Source organism: Cajanus cajan, chromosome 5 (assembly GCF_000230855.2).
Source record: "Cajanus cajan strain Asha chromosome 5, NIPB_CcT2T_4, whole genome shotgun sequence".
Taxonomy (NCBI): domain Eukaryota; kingdom Viridiplantae; phylum Streptophyta; class Magnoliopsida; order Fabales; family Fabaceae; genus Cajanus; species Cajanus cajan.
Window position 1 is genome coordinate 57,530,607 of NC_138521.1, and position 21,181 is coordinate 57,551,787.

The window sequence follows — 21,181 nt, forward strand, 5'->3', positions numbered from 1 at the left end:
CGCTTGGTGTAGATGAGGTAGTGACCCTTGGACTTTCACGCCTGGCATGACAAAGTCCCGTGTCCGATCCCAATTAACTCAAGTAAAAATGATTCTCTCTCCTCATGTTTGGCATCATTCCTTTGGTGCTCGGTGCCAATCCAAGCAAAGACAATTCCTTCACCCACATCCAACGTTACTCAAACCATTTTTGACATCATTTCAACTTAAGAGAATTTTCTCTCCTCATGTGTGACATCAACAATCCTACATCTGATGTGAGCAAGACAAAAAACCTCTTATTAAAACCACGCCTAACGTTATGAAGGCATGTCTGGCACGATGGTGAGTTTTACACTTAGTAAACCATGAATTGGCTCAAGCCACTTAAAAACTAAAAAATACCAACATGCATTGCAATATTTCATACATAAAAATCATCAACAACTCGAATCCAAACTTAAATTGATCAATATGCAACCAAGTATAAGTCAAAATCACCAAATTTTCTCTCTTTGAAAACCAAAGTCATAACGTTCAGCCATTTCTTTCAAATTCATGCAATTCAACCTCACCATTGCAAACTAATTAGTAGACATTACATGCACACAACTCAAAACATGCAACAAGAATCCAGTCCTAACTTCCCTTACCTCCAAAAATTCCCAAATCCAAGAAGAAGATGAAGAAGGTAGAAAAAGATGGTTTCGAGCTTCACTAGAAAGCTCTGGATGACTCAACAACTATGATTTAAGATTCACTAACTTGAATCAACAAAGTACAACCAAAATCAACATTTCGGGAAAAGAATCACCCTCTTAATAGAAAGCTTAGAGATTAAGAGAAACTCACAAACTCCAAAAAGCTTCTACCTATCTTATTTTTCTAAGATTTTGAAGAATTGAACTTATGAGACTTAATTCTAAACAAAACCTTTTATACTTTTTCCTTAGGGTTAAACTAGATCTTTACCAAGAGAAACTCTCTAAAACACTTAATGACTCATCATGAGTTCCTTAATTCACAAAGTCTCTCAACACCCTACTTTCGAACACCTCAATATATAACTATAGCTAAAGAAACAATAATTCACAAAATCTTACAATGTTACATAATATATTTATAAATAACAAAATATTATTTATAAATAAACTAATATGATATTATTTATAAACATAAAATATACACTCATTTTTGTCTTTCATTTTTTAGCTTTATTTTCTTTTCATTTTTTTAAGCCACTATTAATATTATATGAATCAATAAAACACATAACTAATATTAATTATTTCTTTTAATAATATAAAATATATTATTTATTGTATGAAGATATATTAAATATTAGCTTTTATAGCCAATCGTATATTAAGAAATTAGTCTTTTGGTTATTGAGGTGGAAAGATATTTTGAAAAGAAAAACTGATTTTTTTGTTCAACTAGGAATTCATGAATTCTGTATTAAACTTCTTTCATTCCCTAATTCACTTAGGATATTGTTTATTATTAGTTAAGTTTTTTAGGAAAAGAAAAGCAAGGATAAAATTTTTATTTCTGAATTCGGATATGTATTTTTAATTTAATATATATATTTTTAAAATGGAAGAGATAAATTATTTTTATAAATATTATACAACTCTTCTTATTTTAAAAATAAAAGAATTATCTTTCCTTTATTTTCTTTCATAATTATATTACAAACATACCCTTAAAAACTGAACAATGTAACAAAAGTACAAATAAGAACTTAAAATTGGAATAACTTTTATTTAAGTTAATATTTTTTTTATAAAAAAAAATTATCTGTTATGACTTCAAGTAAATTTTTGAAAACTCCCTTCAACTCTGTCTACATGCATTTTAAACTTCATACGTAAATTATGAGTTATTCATTGGCGAAAAAAAAACACTTTTTTTTATGATTAAATAGGCATCAGCACAGTAAAAAGATTCCAATTGGATTAAGTTGTTTAGTTTAATTTATTTTAAATAACCAATTATTGATGTCTACTAATTTTATGAATTACTTATAGAAAAACAAAGGCTTACTTATATTTTTGTTTCGTAATTTTTCAGTTTTGCAAATTCAGCTCCTACTTTTATTTTTTGTTGTCACAAATTATACTAAAAGGGAAGAAGGGTACTCGAGTCACTTAATCCTGAAAAAATCGAGACAAGTTGAGATATCACAAATTATACTAAAAGGGACATGCATTATGCATACCTTACCTTGCAAGTGAAACCCAAAGTCCCATTGGGCACCAATATGCTTGTCGGTGTATCTCATGAATGGGAACCAAACCTCCACTTGTCATACTCGAAAGCCGATCACTTAATATACTTTTCAGAATATTTGACTGTCAAGCTATTGAGGTCTTGTTGTCAACAAACTTAAACATAAGATATGTCAAAAGTAATATAATTATTAGTAACATTAACATGATTAAATCATCATTAGCAATCTATTGCCTAATAAGGTAATGAGAGATAAAAGTTGAAAGATCCGAATTCATTACATTTAGAATAATGGAGTTTTGTATATTGATGTAAAAATACCATTCATGCATTTATGGTTTGCCTTTATTGTTTTGCATTGAAATCTTATTTGAACAGACTGTCTTTTTATATGTATGTCATCCTTTAAAGAACTTGTGACTAAAATTCCATTTGGAGATCTTAGGAGCATTGAAGTTGATATGAAAAAATTATTGACGTAGCGTAAAATAGGTACACAAATTTAATTTTAAGCTTAACTGCATTTTGTGTTCCAAAAGTTTCACATTTTGAAAAATTTTGTTCCCAAGTTTTTTTTTCTCATAAATTATGTCCTCTAAACTTTTAGATTTTAACAATTTATCTCCATTTAATTGTTTGTTAAAATATTAATGAAGTGTTAATATAACATGTCTAACGTAAGTAAACTTAATATGACATGTGTGAAGGAGATTCACTTGCACTTTATGTCCTAAATTTTCACTTTTTAAGAATTTTGTCTCTAGGTAATTTTTCTCATGATTTATGTTCCAAAACTCTTAACTTTTGACAATTTGTCTATTCTCGTCATTTGTCTAGCAAAAAACTAACAAATGTATAGTATGGTAGTACTAGTAATTTAACATGTTCACTGTAAATTCCAATCATAAGACCTGATTGCTACTAAATTATAGAGCACATACATAAGATTTGACATATTTTTTAAGTGTAGAAATATATGCATGTTAAGCTCACAAATCCATTTTTGTAAATGTGAGAACTGATAATTAGGTACTTGGGTATAGGTTAAGCATGCTACTTTAACTTTTGAATTAATGTGAGATATACAATATCTATACATTAAAAAATGATAACTAATTATAACACTAATTGCTTAAAAACCCAGGCATTGAATTGACACAATTAAATCACAAAAAAATATATGATTTATATTATTTGGACAATCTATCCATTTTAGATGTTACCTCATAGTTAAAGATATCATATTTTTATAAGATGGGTCCAGTAAAATCATTAACTTCAACTAAATTTTAGTTTAATTAATCAAACAATACTCTAATATAAAGTCATAACTAACTGAATAAGTAAAAAGCGAAAGTTATTTTGACCTTACAACACCATATTATAAGAAAAGGTTTGAAACGAAAAGTTAATAAGGATGACAACAATATCAATGTGTATATATGTGAGTATAAACAATGTATATAAAAAATTATAAGGTATATAAAAAAATGTTACAATTATATTAAATGAAACCATCATTTTATATAACATTGGATCAAATGTAATTTACTACATGTAATTCTTCCAAGTATTTCAAATAATTACCTACAAAATTTTTACTAAGGTTTTTTCCTTTTACATTTAGACTCATTACAATGACATAAATGACATATACTTTATTAGTATTTTGATGGATTTGATTGAAATAACAAAAATCGTCAAAAATTTAAAAGGTTGAAAACATAAATCGAGAAAAAATTATATATAATAAAATTTACCAAAAAAATGAAAATTCAAGAGTACAAAATATAATTAAATTTTTGGAAGACATGTCATGTCATTAAATTTATCCATATAAAATTTATCACATCAATATTTTGTTAATAATTTAACAAACAATTGATAAAATTAAAATAACACAAATTGTCAAAATCTATGAATATATTAATGTGATAGTGTATTATAATAATATATTATTATTTTTTATTAAATATTGAATGTTTTATAGATATTGATGACTCACTTTTTCATATTTTTTCTAATATATTTTTTTATATTTTCTTAAAAACTTATTAAGAAATACAAAATTATGTGAAAAATTTATTAAGAAATGTGACTTTTAAAATTTTATGATTTAAAAAAATCTGATAAAAAAGTTTATATTTAAAAGAGGATGGTGTTAGTATTTTTATAAAATGTTATGTTATATGTATATCAAAATTATATAATTAAAATAATTAGAATCAAATTTATGAAAAAAAGAAGAGAACCACTAAACACGTAGAAAACGGGTAACCCATGGATTGGATCCATACCCATAAAACCAGTGTTTTATGGTTACTGCTTTGCTTAAACCCTCCCTAACACTCAAACTACCCATTTCGGCGTAGCGATGAACCGCGTTAAGGCAATTGCCGCTTCCCTCAGAATGCTCGAGTCGTCACTCGGAACTCGGAACCAGGTGACTCACTTCTCTCTCCATAATCCACTACCCCTTTTGGATAGGTCTCACTTTTTACGTTTTCCCATCACTCACCACAAACTCTATTTTTCTACAAAACCGAACACCATTGTGGAGCTTGTTTTGACCAACGATTGGTCACAAGAGTTAGAGCACAAGTTAGAAAATCGTTGCCCATCTATGACCCATGAAACCGTTCTTTACGTTATAAAGCGGTTGGATAAAAACCCAGAAAAAGTTTCGTCTTTTTTCAATTGGGTCAGTAAGAAAGAATGGTTTAGGGCTAGTTCTTCGCTGTATAGCTTAATTGTTAGGGTTTTGGCGACCAAGGATACGATGAAGCAATTTTGGGTTACTCTAAGGATGATGAAGGAAAAGGGGTTTTATCTTGATGAAGAAACATATTTGACGATTCTTTATGGTTTTAAAAGGGAAAAGATGGACAGCGATTCTGTTGCTTTGACTCACTTCTATGATCGGATGGTAGAGGAGAATGCAAAGCAAAGTATTGTCACCAGGGTGGTTGATATCATTTCAGTGTCTGAATGGGGTGATGGGGTTAAGGATGAACTTGCAAAGCTTCAAATTCAGCTTTCGGATAATTTAGTAATAAGGGTTTTGAAAGAGCTTAGGAATGCTCCTTTAAAGGCTTACGAGTTCTTTCATTGGGTTGGGAAGCAATCTGGTTATGAGCATAATACAGTGACTTACAATGCTGTTGCAAGAGTTCTTGCGCGGTCTGACTCAATTGAGGAGTTTTGGAGTGTTATTGAGGAGATAAAGAATGTGGGTCACGAATTGGATATTGATACTTACATAAAGATATCGAGGATGCTTCAAAAGAATAGGTTGATGGAGGATGCTGTCAAGCTTTACGAGCTTATGATGGATGGTTCATATAAGCCATTGGTCCAGGATTGCAGCATTCTTTTGAAAAGCATCTCTGGAAGTGATAAGCCAAATTTGGATTTAGTTTTCAGGGTTGCTAAGAAATTTGAGTCAACAGGGCACACTCTCTCCAAGGCAATCTATGATGGAATCCACAGGTGTTTGACTGGTGCTGGGAAATTTGATGAAGCTGAAAATATTGTTAGGACTATGAGAAATGCTGGCCATGAGCCTGATAACATCACCTACAGTCAATTGGTTTTTGGACTTTGTAAGATGAGGAGGTTTGAAGAAGCATATAAAGTGCTGGAGGAGATGGAATCTTGTGGATGCATCCCGGATATTAAGACTTGGACCATCTTGATCCAAGGGCATTATGATGGCAATGAAGTAGATAAAGCATTGCTTTGTTTTACTAAGATGATTGAAAAGGGCTGTGATCCAGATGCTGATTTGTTGGATGTTATGATTGAAGGTTTTCTTAGACAAAAGAGAATAGAAGGTGCATACGAGTTGCTTATGGAGATAAGTAGGAAGTGTCGTATATCTCCATGGCAAGCTACATATAAGAAACTGATTGAAAAGCTATTAGGAGTCATGAAGTTTGAGGAAGCACTCAAACTTCTTCGTTTGATGAAGAGCCACAACTACCCTCCGTACCACCTACCCTTTGTGCCTTATATTTCAAAGTTTGGGTCTGTGGAGGATGCTGATCAATTCCTGAAGGCATTGAGTGTAAAAAGCTACGCATCCCATACAGTTTATGTTCAGGTTTTTGAATCCTTGTTCAGAGAAGGTAGACTCTCGGAGGCCAAAGATCTATTGTACAAGTCTCCTCACCATATACGTAAGCATAGTAAAATCTGTAAACTTTTTGGTTCATCCGAGAGTGACCCTCAGGTGCTGCCTAATCCCTAGAATGTTTTCTCTCCTAGCACTTATTTCATCTTTCTTCAAAATTCAAATGATTGATGCCATCAAGTTGATCAAGCTTTTGGATGGTTTTGGTCATTTGACCTGTAATGTTATATTAATGGCTATTTTTCAAAAGATTTATCAATTGCAGTTTTTGTGTTCTTTTAATGGAGATGGATGTACATGCTTGACAATTCATTACATGGAAAATATTTTTGAGGGGAACGCTGTTTTGGCTTCTTATGTTGGCTTTTATAGTCCTGGTTAGTAATGTCACTCTTGAATCTCGATTGTATTTATGGCAAATGCCGACTATTCTCCGTGGAGCCAGAATGTTATTATTGAATCATTTTCATTAACCATGGATCTATCATGACTTTCCATTGTATCTTTTCTCATTGCCATCTTTAATTCCCCAAATTAGTAAGAGGTTATTAGAATCTTCAGAATTATTGACTGGCTTACGACAGTTTAGGCAAAACCAATTTTAAGAATGCTAGTGACAGATAATTAAAAAAGATGGGAGCCTCATTACTAACAATGATCAGTAGTTGTATTGCTAACAATGAAGTCTCAAGTTTTCATGTGCCTCTGTCTCCAAGATAACTCAGCACCGCCAAGGCCAATGCTTCTTATAGGCCAATGCTTCTTATCAGCCATGTAGTGCTACTGGTCCACACCATTGAATGTAATATAAATAAATACAACTGCGGGGTCGAACATTTATACCATACTAAAATGCAGCAAACTCAAGGATTACATTTTGATTGACACTATTTTTTGGGTAAAATTGGTAAATCATTTCAGTCAGGAAGCAAAGGTGTTCCCTCTTTTGGCTCCTATCTTTGTACTAAAGAAACCCAATATGGTTGAATTCAAAAAGTTAAGCACCAAGGTTCTGTTGAAGGCATTCCGCTCACTCCTAGCAAGCAAATCTGCAGCCTCATGAATATCAGATTCGTTCAACATATTTTGGAAGCATCAGTCTCTTAAATCCTAACGATTTATCAAGGAAATTTAAGTCAATTAGTTGAATAAGGTGTGTTATTGTAAATAGCTTGATTTTCATAAATAATAATAATAATAAAAAAAGATCCTAATCAATTAGGTATGATTAGCCATAAGATTAAAATAACAACATGCATGAGTGGAGTACAGTTAAATTGCAGTATGCCTTTTAGAAAAGAAAAAGAAGATGCCAGGACAAGATTCGAGACTCTACCTTTATATTATCCAATACGCATCGGTTCCTGAAAGCAGGGCCTAAATATCTCACAATGACCTTGAATAGTTGGGGCACCAACATATGCTTTGTCATCAGCTGTATCAACAAAATATCTGCACTAGAATGGAAAAATCTGTTTGATCCAGAAGATATATTAAACACCAACAAAGTTATTTAGTGTTATTTAAAATTAAAAAAAAAACAAAACAAATGGGTTTTAATTTAGCACGTATGATCGATCATATGTAAAAAGAGTCTCTGTTAAAGTCATATGGAGTTTGAGCCTTAAATAATACATAAGGATTAAAACACAACATACCACAGAATTTCCTTAAAAAGTGCTAGTCATATTTGTTTCTCCATTCATTAAGGTTTCAAATGGGACTTTCTTTTGAGCTTAATTCAACCTCTTCTGTAGACCAAAAAATGTGTTCAAACTTTCCTCAAGCTATATTCTTACTACACGATCCTTTAGTTCATGCAAAAATCTCACTTGTCAAGAAAATTATTTTCTCATGACTTTATTGGAACTTTTATTTAATACTTTTTCATTTAAATCTGATAAATGCACGAATATTATTCTACAATCATGTTATTTCGAGAAAATATTGTCAAGCAAGTAAAATAAACACTTCTCCCTTCAATTTGTTTCTTATGTCTTAGTCAAAGTAAGTTTTTTTCCAAATTAGCAATTTACTACTTTACTGAGAAGAAAATAGAAATCATAATGTAACCTATGTACCCTTTGGATCATCGTTTGAGAAGAGAGAGAGAGAGAGAGAGAGAGGATATTCCACGTTGGCACTTCCCAAACGCCACTTATGTAAACTCAAAAACACAGAAATAAACTCATGGTCACAAAAAAAGGATAACAAAGACAAAACAAAATGCCTTCCCAGTAACCAGAAAAAAGAGAAAAAAAAAATAGAAGAAAGAAGTAGCGTCTGCCTCAGCTTATCCCTTTGATGTGAGGCCATGCTTTCCAGGAAAGTAACATGACCAAGAGCAAGGCCTCATGAAGACAAGGCTTTCTGAGTGCCATGAAGAAGAGGCCAGAGGTTCGTCACGAGCCCCAACACTTGGAAGTTCTGAAAGCCGTTGCACAGGCCTGGTACAACCACTCTGGCACTTCCAAACCCATGAGCGAATTCGACGCTCATCGAAGAAACTTCAGAGGAAAGCCTTCACGCTTTAAGCTCGAAGCACTGAACAAGCCACCAACTTCTTCTAAAAACACTTATTGGGACTTTCAGCACTCTCTTTGGGACTCCTATGAGCTTGTCACAGTTTCAAGAAGGATAGAGACTGGCTTGGCTTTAGATAACCCTTTTGATCAGTTGTGTGGTTCCGCTCCAATCCAACGCAAGCCCAAGCCTGAGAGTAAGAATAGCCTCAGGAATCTCTTCAATCTTATGTCTTCTAGGCGATTTAATGCCCCCAAAATTCCACAACTAAATGATACATGACTTCTATTTTCTTCTAGTGAAACGCCCCCTTTTTTTTATTTACTCTTAATTTGCTTATAATTTATTCGAGATGCACCCTCATATTCTGGCTTCCTTATACTGATGGATTTTGTTCTCTTTGAAGGATGTATTAGGATAATACTCAAAGGTCAACGAAGTAAAGTTGAAATAAACGAGGTTAAACAATTTATTTAATGTCCTACTTTAAATTCTAGTCTTAGCACATGCATTAAAAGTTAAGTTTCAGTGTCTGTTACTAATATTAGAAAACACTTTCTTGAGGTGCAAGACTGCTACAAGAATTTTCTGGTGATGATAAATTACCACAAAAATTTGTTTTGGGACTAAAACTTAAAATGGGGAGAAGGATTAAGTGCCTAATTGGATAAATTTTCCCAAAAATCATTTTAAGAAAAAAAAAATAGAAATAAACTTCTCAAATTAACAATAATTTATGTATAAGCTAATTTTAATTTAAAGAAATTTTTTTCCCCTAATTTTCTCTCTTAACCAATAAGTAGTAGTAAACTATTGCAAGCTGTAATTAAAATAAGATATAGATATAGTGATGTATATGCTTCATTAATAGTTCATACATGGGAGGTTCAGTACTAATGTACTACATGTATGAAACACTCCCGGGTTAATTATACATAATAGCTGGCTAACCAGACATTTATTTCACACAACACAATCACACTTCTGACTATGATGTAGTAGGTAGTTTTTGTGGCAAACTAGTGTCGTGGCCATGAGCTTCTCAAGGCCTATAGGTCTTCCACTTGTGCAATTCAAAGCGACCCTTGTTCTTCCTGGGAGTGTACTGATCACTTTCAACATCCACTGTTTCTTGGCAGATGGCTTCACTCCTCCCAGGATAGGTGGTGGTTTGATCATAGTCTACCACCTCAGTCCTCTCATTAGGATTTGAGTTGTGATGGCCGTGTTGGTTCTGGAAGGCCAAGTGAGCATTGGGGTACCTAGGGACATCAGGGAGAACACTATGTGACCTGTGAACTTTTGATATGTGGGCATGGTAGTCCTCAGAGCGAAGCATTTTTTTATTCTGATGATTTTTTTCCTAAGAAGTATAGATACACGCACAAGCACACGCTTACTCTGCTAGCACATGCTGCAATTTATAGCCAGAATGAAAGGTATAACAAGCTTTATTTAATACTCTAATTGATTGCCTTGAACCTAATTCCTTGGATATTTATCAATTTAAAAGCAGATTCAACCTGACATTTAGATTCCATTCCTCCAGAGAATCTAATTCCATGGAAAAGTAAGCATATAAGATGGAAGAGGAGTGTTAAGAACGTCTCTCAGATACAATCCTAATATATTGTTTATTATTTATTAAAAATTATAAAATCATGGGAGGAAACTCATTAAATAAAAAAGTGTATTAATAGTATATATCTGGTACTGTAATGGAAAAGAAAATAGATCATGGTTCTGATATACGGCCAGAATTGACTTGTGAATCATTGAAAGTAGCTGCATTGTACATATTTTGGGCCAAACAAGTAGAAAGTTATCTAGAGATGGAGAAATTCCTTTAGTATAACTTTTCAATTTGGATGTCAGTTCATCCAATTCTTTTAAAATTCTTGTTAACACTAAAATGATTACATCATAGCATTCCAGCCACAATATTGTTGTAATAGGCACCTCACCGTGAAAATCCTTCCGGTAACATGAAATGAAATGTGGCAACTGGCAAAACCAAAACAATATACTCATGCAATAAATAAACGAATTCTAAAAAATTCTAGTGCGCTTATAGGATAATCATTTTTTTTTTCAAAAAGAAAAACAAACTAAATTTTAAAAGTTATATCATATTAGTTTCTTCAAAATATATTGTTTACCTTGCATATAAGCTTTCAGTAAAGTTAAACAAAAAATATATAAGAAGATAACTTTAACTTGTGAAAGATTTATTTTTGTTATTTTATTAGAATTTTTCTTCTAGAAATACTTATGGAAAAATTTATTTAAATATGTACTAAAATTAATAGTTTTTTTTAAGTAACAATGAAAAACTATTTTTTTTAAAAAAAAATCAATTTTATTCTCGACTAGTAACAATATATAGTGACGAGAAGGCGAGAGAGATTGATGTTTTTTTTTCTATGAATATTTAAATAAATAAATACATGTATATTTGCTTGTCTCCCAATAACTCATTTGTAACAATTTTACTTTATTTAATATTGATCTTTTATTTAAAAAATGTAATGTAATAAAAGTAAAACATTTTTAACCTTTTTTCTTCTTTTGGGTAAATGCATATAATTGTTCATAAAAGTTGCCAGAAGCTAAGTTAAGTTTTCATAGTAATCTTCTACTTGGTAGAGGTGAATTTAAGGGGAAGAAGGTGAATTTTCAAAAAAAAAAAAATCCATGATTGATAGAGTAGAAATGAGTGAATTTTGGAGAATCTGTTATGATTCGCACGTGCATTATATTTTCATTCAAATATGAAAAAATTTGATTAAATTTTGGTTGAAAAGATAATAATATCCTCATGTAACTCTTCTAGTTCGCTTACATGTCCGTGTAATGAAGTTATAGATTTGTGAGTGAAAAAGTGGTCAAGTTTAAGTATAATCGATTATAGTTTCAAGTCAAACGAATTATAATCAATTGTGGTCACTATATTCCATTATGTTGTATATAATATTCTATTATGATCACCTATATTTGATTATGTTTATGATATTTGATTATTTTTCCTATGTGAATATAATATAGTGTACCGTTATATTTCATATTAAATTATGTTACTGCTAATGTTGACTTATAATTTACTATTTAATTATGTTGTTTGTAATATTTATTTATGAATTTAATTTTTCTATATTGATTATCTTTATTTGATTAGTTTTAATATTAGATTATTTATTTATTTATTCGCATTAATAAAGATAATTTATTACTTCACATATGTGTGGTTGTTACCTTTTATATTTAGCTTATATATTTGTTACTTGATATACAATTCATATTTGATATATATATATATATATATATATATATATATTCTAAAAAAATAAAATTGTAATTTTATATATTACTTATTTTTATATAAAAAATCTACTTTAATAAAATATCATTTTAAAATATCATTTCACCTTTATTTCTCATTTATTATATTTTAGCAATCAACTATAAATTCTACTTATTTTCTATTAAATTATTTTTCACTTATTTCCTTCCATTTCCTCTTATTCCTTACCCTCTATCAAGCAGAGTGTAAATCCAATAGTGTTTCACAAGCAAACTTTCAAATCCACGGTGAGAAAAATGTATCTTGAATTGACATTTAGTGTCACTTGTTGTAACCTAAATGCTCCTCAAAATATAAAATACATTAAATAAAAAATAAAATAAGAGATAAAATAACACCATAAACAAATAATTGATCATAAGAAATTAGGATAATTATTCTATCATATCTTGGTCACCAAACAAACTCTAAAAAGAATAGAAGGAAATAGGTAAGAAAATATTTGATAGAAAATAAGTAAAACTTAGAATAAACATTATAGTTATTTGGTAAAGTAAAATTAAGTGAGAAATTGATATTTTAAATTGTATTTTATATAGTTAAAATTTTATACAAAAATGTTTTAACCAATTACTATTTTATCCATTTGTCTCTTTTGACGTATAATACATGATTTTTAATTTTGATTAAAATATTTTTTTTATATAATTTTGCTTATTTTTTTCTTTCTTTTAGTCTATGGTTTAAAATAAATCTTTTTAATTCTTATATCTATATTTTTCAATCATTTTTAATCTATATAGTTTAAGATAAATCTTTTTTACTCTATATTTGTAACTTTTGTAATCCTTTTAGTTTAAAATAGACATTTTTAATTTTTATATTTATCTTTTTTCATTTTTTTAATTCCTGTAGTTTAAGAGTTAATCACCTATACACTGTCAGTGTAAAGTTTTTTTACACTAACAACCAATCATGTCTTTTAATATTGTCATTTCAGTTGCTTATTTAATAAAATAATAATAAAATAAGCAACTTTAAAAGATATGATTGGTTGCCAGTGTAAAAAATTTTACGCTGGCAGTGTATCGATGATTAACTCATAGTTTAATATAAAACTTTTTAGTTTGTATATTCACAATTTTTGTAATCATTTTAGTATGTGTTTTTAAAATGTAATCATTTTATAACATTTCTTTTACGTTGATATGATAAAGATATTAATTCAACTTTGTATGTCTGATGTTAAATTTATGTTATTGGAGTTATTTTAAATAGATCTCTTTCAATACTCTACGTATCTTTTATACCCTCATCTGTAATGTCCATTATTAAGATATTTTTTTTACCTTCACAAAATTAAAGATCTCTACCACGTCAACACAAAATAAATAATGCTAAAATAAATTAATGATAGAAACTAAAAAGATTACAAAATTGAGGACTAAAAAATCTATCTTAAATTATATGTATTAATAAAGATTGAAAAAGATAAATATAAAAACTACAAAATTTATTTAAAATTATAGAAATTAAAAAATAAAATAAATAAAATTATAAAAATTAAATAAAAAAAAATTCATTAATTTTTTAATATAATTTAATAGTATAATTAATTATACTAATTGACATAATTGATTATATTACGTTTACTCATAGTACTTTTATTAAGTAACAACATAATTAACTATGTTAAATCCATAATAAATTATGAAACTTTAGTACACTTGAAACCTATCACGTAATAAATTATTTTCTAACTAGAGTCAATTGTGGTGAACTCAAATACACAAATAACATGTCACATATAATGCATTACGATATTACTAACTGTTTTGTACGAAAACTATTTTCGTTATCCAATTTTCAAGTGTCCAATTTTCGTGCAAATCCTCACAAAACAGGATAAGAAGTTAAGCATGCAACCCACCTCAAATATTACTTAATTCCTTACCCACTCTACATCATACGTGTTTTTTTTTTTTTTTTTCAATTAGCCCACTTCCCTCTCCCTCCTCTTAAATTTACGCTAATTAGCAACTACCAAACAGTGATAGAAAATGTTCCACCTCTTCCAACTAAAAGTAACAACCATGTCCCAGAAAATGCCCCAGCCTCCCAGAGGATGACCCTACAGCAATTCCGCATACAGAATCTGGAATTGGAGATCCATATGGGAAGAATAAAAAACAGGCAATAAAAAGTGCCTTTACAGCCACATAGAAAAATAACTTGAAGCAATCAGTCGGACACATGCAAGATTATGTGATTGATTTGCTTCAGGTTTTAACGTTGTGCATCAATTAGACTAGGTAATTCACCTAGTATTTCTGTTGCGAATACGAAGATCAAGGAAGATGTTGACATCGGTAGGAATACGAAGCCATTGTAAATTTATAATAAAATAAGCATCAAATCCTCGGATTGCAAAAAAGCTGCCATTTTCAGGGGTCACTTAACCAATCGCAGCCGCACAGTAGGAAATTTTTTTGGCTATTTTTTGCACACATGCAGCGCAAAAATTAAAAATTAAAAAAGAAAACTTGTTCGAAATAAAAGTCATAAGGCTTAATAAACCTGTACATATCTAAAACGATTTAGCAATATAAATACGAAAGCACAGTGTTGAATTCATACATTCTTAAATCTGAGATAATAGGATCGATCAAATTGTTTAATTGCGATGACAATATCACCTCAACACAAAGATCGAGTAAGGATTTTAGATAATCATGATGACCTGGCGAATGTATTCGACAGGCATCCTAAGCACTAGTCACCACATTTACATTAACTATTAACTGACATTTCAATTAAAACTACTCTCCGTTGATTAAATCCATAACAACACGTTTTATGCTTCCATTGTTTTTCTTGAGCAACCTCTTATTCATCTCCTTGTCGCGGAAACCCTGCATACACACCCCATCACTAATCAAAACAGTATTCAGTTGGACAAAATATTGCTTGGTCAGAGGACCGAATGGAAAAAAAGGGAGGTGTAAATCAGAAGTTCGAACTGCAAAGTCTGTAGAAGCAAAAAGGCATTTATTTTTGGTAAAGGATAGAACTAGAACAACTTACTTACCATCTCCTGTAACTCTTCAAGGATAGGGTCCCACTCAGAAATAACAGAGACATCAACACTACAGAGATCGTCTAATGATTGCTCCAGATCGTAATCATTCTTCCTCAAGACCTCTTTGTTCAAATCAACCTCCTTAAAACCCATCTCAGCAAGATCTTTAAGTAGACTCTCCTCCACAGAGGTAGGGATTCCACCAATCCCTAGAGATGTTGATGTCACATCCACATTTGAGGATTGCTGATTAGGGGGAACAGCTAGGGCTCTTTCCGCTAAATCAATAATAGGATAAGAAACTGATGAAGGTGCCACAGAGGTTGCAGGGGCTGAGGCAGCAGGGCCAACAAATGTAGCTTCATTTGTAGGGGATTCGTTTTCCAGGCCCAACCTTGGTTCCATATCAACCATTTGATTCACAGGTTCAATGGGAGCATTAGGAATGCTAGTTTGAAGAAAAGTATCATCCTCAATAGGCTGAACATTGATATCTATAACCTGGGGTCCTTTACAGCCACTCACATCAAGGGGAATATTCAAGTTCATACCTTGAGAGCTATCATAAAATGAGTCCTTGAGAGAGGCGTCAACCTGTGCACATGATAATGCAAGAGAGCGATGGACGATGGTATTGTTAATCCATCAAGAGTAAGACCTAATGTACTTCAGCCAAAATGTATGAAGGAAAAAGAAATTCATTCAACACTCATTTACCTGTATAGAGACCCAAACACGTTGGCCAAATTTATGTCCAGATCGAGTTGCCATCCTCCAGTATGATGTGTATTGACCAGGTAACTGAGGTGCTGTAAAGTCAACGGCAATGTCAAGTTCCTTCCCAACAGGGACACCATCCTCGGGAACCTGGAATGTTCAATCAGAGAGAGCACTCAAAAGACTAGCATAGCACAGATTCTATAACAAGCAAAACAAACCCAGAGAAAAGCTAATATTGCATAAACCTTGAAGAAATAATTGAATTACAATATGAATATCTAGCAACCTCTAAGTCAATCGAACAGGAGTAACTAAATGTGTCTCCTCCAGTCCAAACAAGTTGAGTTCCCTTGGGCCACATCATAGAGCCATTATTGCGCATCCGCCAGATCTTTGTAAATGCAGTAGATGGAGCCATCATTGTACCATCTATCACATTGACATCCAAAATAAACTGACTATCAAGCTTTGGCCTTCCATGCTTCAAAATTGCACCTTTCTTAAAAATATGTGGTGGTAATGTTGCCTGCACCATAAATGAAAAAGATGAAAATGAATGGATTTACATGGGGAGAAAAGAAATATATAGAAGTGTAGTGTTCAAAAGTGATTACAATGTTATTTGTATGCCCATATACGCATGGAGGGCCACGAGAAGATGCAGGGTGGTCCATTCTGATATAATCTGTCCTATTACCCATTTCATTGAAACAAATGTTGCAGAGATCGTAATTTTCCTTTCTGCATAAAGGACAAAAATTACGTAAACGCCCCTGAATCCGGTTTCACAATAAATCGAAACAAAACAACGTACTTACACTTTGGATTTGAAGCGAGGTCCAGTTATTGGATAGACACCACAGCCATCACAGCGAACCCCTTTGTGAAACATTCCAGTCATTGCCTCAGTGTGACTGTGGCTCCTTTTAAAAGGGGGGATATGAGAGTTTCTAAGATGTGGTGGTATGTATGTCCCAGAAAATGGACACTCAATGAAAGAACCAGAACTCAATGAATTAATCTGGGTCGAACTGTAATTAGGACCTGCAGAACTTGAGGATGCCCCCCCACTGTCACCCTTAGCAGCATAACTACCGACAGCAGACACTTTAACCTTCATGCCTTCTCCATCAGGGACTTCTGATGATAGTGGAGTCTTAATTACATTTGCAGACTGAGATGAATCGGGATCACATGGAGGACTATTGAGATCAACGGCAGCAACTCCTGCAGCTGTTGTTACACTTCTAATTACATTCCCAGTGTCCACCTGTTGACTGGCATTGGAGGCAGAGACTACACCTCTGGTTACGTTTCCAGCCTCCACCTGTTTGGAGGCTGAGTCCACATTTGGAGAATTCGTACCTATTGTTTCAGAAGTGACATGTTCTTCAGGAACACCACTTTTTGAGCTTGTACCAGCTTCATCACGAGGCTGAAAACTAGTATTTAGAAGGGCTTGTCCCATTTTCAAAATTGAAAGGGCAAGATTATCAACCAGAGGACTTGAAGATGCAGCTTTTGATATTGATAACTTAGAAAGAGCCTCACGTACTGGCTCTGGCAGAGGATATGAAGCTATAGCATCCCTACTCAGAAATGGGTTTCTGACAGGGGGAGGTTCCAAGGGAGTGGCACTTCCACTAGACCCAGCATTCGATTTACCACAACTGTCATTGTTGATATGTACATCAATTCTCAAGAACTTCAATTGCTGCCTCATCACATCATGCAAATCATCATCATCAGCCAGAGTCACCAAGTCACCATCTTCATCAACATATCGCAGAATTAAATTTTCATCAGAACTGAAACCGAAGATAGAACATATCTTAGCCCTCAACCTAGCCATGTTCAACTCCAGTTGATTATTCTGGTCCACACGAGCACTGAAGCGCCTGAGGGTATCTCCATATTTTACCTGTCAAACAAGAAGTGGTGCAATAAGTAAAGATTTGCATGATTATAGAACCACTAATTAAAAATAACCAAAATGAAGCACAACTATATCAAAAACGACAAAAATTATCAGCAAAATCTTGTACCAAAATTTTGAATTAATGAAAATCCACAAAATGGCTATGGGTCTCCTACAAATCACATGTTATATTAAAAGATTACCAGCAAAATTAAAATATACGATCGTATATTTGATCGACAGGATCATTTGATACATTAATCCCAAATATACCATTAATAAAACTAAAAAGACCTGTAAAATGAATTGTGTTATTTATACAAACTTCCACTAGGCACAACAATTTTAATTCAAATGGAAATTCATAAATGAGAATCGTTCAAACCACACAAGGTACTCCAGGCCAAATAAATAAATAAATCAACTATGACAAACAAAAGCCAGGAATGAACAGATTTTCATGAAACCTAAGCTAAATTGTGTTCAAGGAAAAACCAAATTGCTCGTACCGAAACCGAACAAGCATTGGTTGGGAGTTTCAATCTCGTTCGTCTTTTTAAAATCCACGATATGAGGGTTAGAAAAATAAAATTCCGTGCTCCGATCACCGAAACGATAAAATCAACGGCGAAGAAGGGACGCACGTCTATTTTCATTTAACACAATTCTAACAAAATAGACAACGAAATGAAAACAGTATAACGACTATCAGACTTAAAACTTATAAGCTAGGAAAATCGTCTCGAACCAAAACGATTCACCCTCATTTTCTACAAGCAATATCCAGATGACTAAACGCAGTACATAACAAAACAAAAGTAATACTATAAAAGAAGAAAATTAAAGGCCAAATATGAAACAAAAATACGAGGAAAAATAGGAAAATTAAGATCGGAACCTTAATCACTAGAGCAGACTCCATAGCTAACGAAACGCAAGCGATGAAAGAGGAAGGGAAACGTAAGTTAACCGACAGAGCAAACACTGAAACCCTAACCCTAATCGAGAAACGAGTCTTCTTTGTTGGAACAGAATTTAGAAAGGTCCTAGCGTACCCGTTAGCCGCTTGAAAGACTCTGAAGACCGGGGAGTGATATATATACGCTAGTAACTTTGCCAACAAGAAATTTTATTTTTTATTATCTTTCTAAATTCATATAACTTCGTCGCAAAGGTAATGGTGGGATCCACTCGATATCTTATCCCTTTATTATGATCGTTGAATAAAATTTTTAAAAAATATATAAAAATTAATAATTGACTAAATTCATATTTATTGATTATTAATTTTAATATCTACACAAATAAAATTAATTATTGAATAAAATCATATTTTAATTTGATTTTAAAAATTTATTATATTCAACTCAAATTCACTCACATATACTAAAAGTTTATTTGAATGGGGTGTTAAACTTTCTTATATCAATTAAGAAAAATAAAGTTTTACAAGTTTGAACATCTTTGTTCAAGGACTAGTTTTCTCTAGAATAATTTTTTTTTAGATGTAAGGAGGTACGAGTAATTCATGAACTTGAATTATCCCTGAGTAACTTAATAAGTTTGGATTGGATTTTTTAGCATTTAGATTAGAACGAATCTAATTTGATTAAACTCAACATTGTATAAGTCGAGTAATGAGTTTTGTGTTTTTTATTTATGTTCCAACCCAGTTATATATAATAAAAAATATAATAATAATAATAAATTAATGTTTGAATGATCACTTACACATGACTATTCTCTCTATCACTCTTGTTCAATAATGAATTTTGTATTTTTGAATTGATAACATTGTAACTGTACCCTCTGGGTCTCCAACTTGCCGACCTGGCCGATCAATGTCTTTACGCGTCATCAACGCTCGAGCCAGGAGGACTGTGTATCTTCCGGGTCCCCAATTTACCGATCTGACCGATCAATGTCTCTATGCGTCACCAACGTTCGAGCCAAGAGGGCTGTGTACCCTCCGAGTCTCCAATTTGCCGATCTGACCGATCAACGTCTCCGCCTTGATAACGCATCTCCGCCTTGATAACACATAAGCCAGGAGGGTTTGTGTACCCTCCTGATCTCCAATTTTCCGAGCAGTCTGAACAGAATATATCTTCTTGATCCCCATCCAACCGAACATCCCGGACTTTAGGCTAGTCATAGGTGTATGGAAGAGTGAGTTCCGGTAAAACTAATCAAGGTTGTGATTTCCGTGATTCTTGCGTAGATTTGATTACGATCATAAAGGCGGATCATAGGCTCATTAGAGAGGGGGATCCGCACGCATTTAAGGGAATGAGGATCGATGATCCGAATCACGCATATATGACCCATATAAATAAGGAGAAAGGGAACTGGTAAAAGCCAGGTTATTCTCATTTTTTAATGTTCTAGGTCAGGACGGCGGCTAGGTTCTCTTAGGGTTATATCATTAAGGGTTCTCCGGCTGTTATCCCTTTACTGGAACAATAACAATATAATATATTTATTTTAAATTTTATTTTGTACTAATGATAGTTTTTTGAGCTCATAACAATATAGTAAATCAACAAATTTATTTTGAAATTTTGTTTGTATCATTCTTTATTTTATGGATTGATAACATTGTATTTGTAATAAAATATCAAATGATTAACATTGTTATGAAATATTTAAGTTTTTACAAAAATAAAAAATTTAATTATGTTGAGTCGACTAACCTAATCCAATCAAACCTGTTCGTGATCAGGTTGGTTGAGTTGTATTTCAAAGAAAACACAAACCCAACTCAACCCAATCCAATCTGTTGAATTTTGATCGAGTTGAGTAATGGATTCATTCAAACTTAGTCCAACCCAATCTGTTTACACCCCTAAACCTTCGCCCAAACCACCAGATGAGAAGGAATGGGGAGGTCAAGGTTGGCCAACCCTAAAGCCAAACAAGTCCTTACTTTAGACCTCTCAAAAAAATTATATAATATTTTTATTTATACTATTTGCACTTTTAGTTGATTTAGTATAAAAATAATTAGGGTGTGTTTTTTCCTTAATAAACATTACAAGAAAAATGTAAATTTCTGACGGGCATAATCCGTCGGAAAAAAGGAAAATCCGTCAGAAATTCTCTATTTTTGACAGATTTCTGACGGATGCAAATCCTTCGAAAAAATGGGTGTAAAAAAAAATCCGTCGAAAAAAATTTAATCCGTCAGAAATTGTTTGAAAATCTTTATATGATTCTGACGGATTAATCCGTCGAAAATTTTTTTGTTTAATTTTAATAAATTTATTAATGTAACAACTCTCATATTTGACCTCTTAA

General features: G+C 32.1%; 3 protein-coding genes across 4 annotated transcripts; 2 read left to right on the forward strand and 1 right to left on the reverse strand.

Moving 5' to 3' along the window:
• The first annotated feature begins 4,535 nt into the window (after window positions 1–4,535).
• BIR6 (Pentatricopeptide repeat (PPR) superfamily protein) lies at window positions 4,536–6,816 on the forward strand. The gene has a single exon (XM_020356821.3). The coding sequence runs from the start codon at window positions 4,586–4,588 to the stop codon at window positions 6,458–6,460; it is 1,875 nt and encodes a 624-aa protein (XP_020212410.1). The 5' UTR covers window positions 4,536–4,585; the 3' UTR covers window positions 6,461–6,816.
• Window positions 6,817–8,479: 1,663 nt separating this feature from the next.
• LOC109797859 (uncharacterized) lies at window positions 8,480–9,164 on the forward strand. Its single transcript, XM_020358010.3, has one exon. It carries the CDS (start codon window positions 8,723–8,725, stop codon window positions 9,146–9,148), a length of 426 nt encoding a protein of 141 aa, XP_020213599.2. The 5' UTR covers window positions 8,480–8,722; the 3' UTR covers window positions 9,149–9,164.
• Window positions 9,165–14,751: 5,587 nt separating this feature from the next.
• On the reverse strand, window positions 14,752–18,970 carry NBR1 (ubiquitin-associated (UBA)/TS-N domain-containing protein / octicosapeptide/Phox/Bemp1 (PB1) domain-containing protein). 2 transcript variants are annotated; one of them, XM_020356852.3, is made up of 7 exons: window positions 18,783–18,970; window positions 16,785–17,887; window positions 16,581–16,707; window positions 16,253–16,492; window positions 15,964–16,113; window positions 15,252–15,840; window positions 14,752–15,079 (listed from the first exon to the last, which is right to left on the reverse strand). In XM_020356852.3, the coding sequence occupies exons 1-7, from the start codon at window positions 18,804–18,806 to the stop codon at window positions 15,054–15,056; spliced, it is 2,259 nt and encodes a 752-aa protein (XP_020212441.1). In that variant the 5' UTR covers window positions 18,807–18,970; the 3' UTR covers window positions 14,752–15,053. The 2 variants fall into 2 exon arrangements, with proteins under 2 accessions (XP_020212441.1, XP_020212440.1); XM_020356851.3 differs by having other exon boundaries at window positions 15,256–15,840; window positions 18,783–18,968.
• Between the last annotated feature and the right edge of the window lie 2,211 nt (window positions 18,971–21,181).

What these genes read in the sequence shown, in the direction of transcription:
- BIR6 (XM_020356821.3), top strand. Translation starts at nt 4,586, where the DNA reads ATGAACCGCGTTAAGGCAATTGCCGCTTCCCTCAGAATGCTCGAGTCG.
- LOC109797859 (XM_020358010.3), top strand. Translation starts at nt 8,723, where the DNA reads ATGAAGAAGAGGCCAGAGGTTCGTCACGAGCCCCAACACTTGGAAGTT.
- NBR1 (XM_020356851.3), bottom strand. Translation starts at nt 18,806, where the DNA reads ATGGAGTCTGCTCTAGTGATTAAG. An exon ending in CCTCGCTTCAAATCCAAAGT is followed by an intron (nt 16,708 to 16,784) that starts GTAAGTACGTTG and finishes TCCTTTATGCAG; the next exon opens with AAAGGAAAATTACGATCTCT. An exon ending in TTGAAGAGTTACAGGAGATG is followed by an intron (nt 15,080 to 15,255) that starts GTAAGTAAGTTG and finishes GTGTGTATGCAG; the next exon opens with GGTTTCCGCGACAAGGAGAT.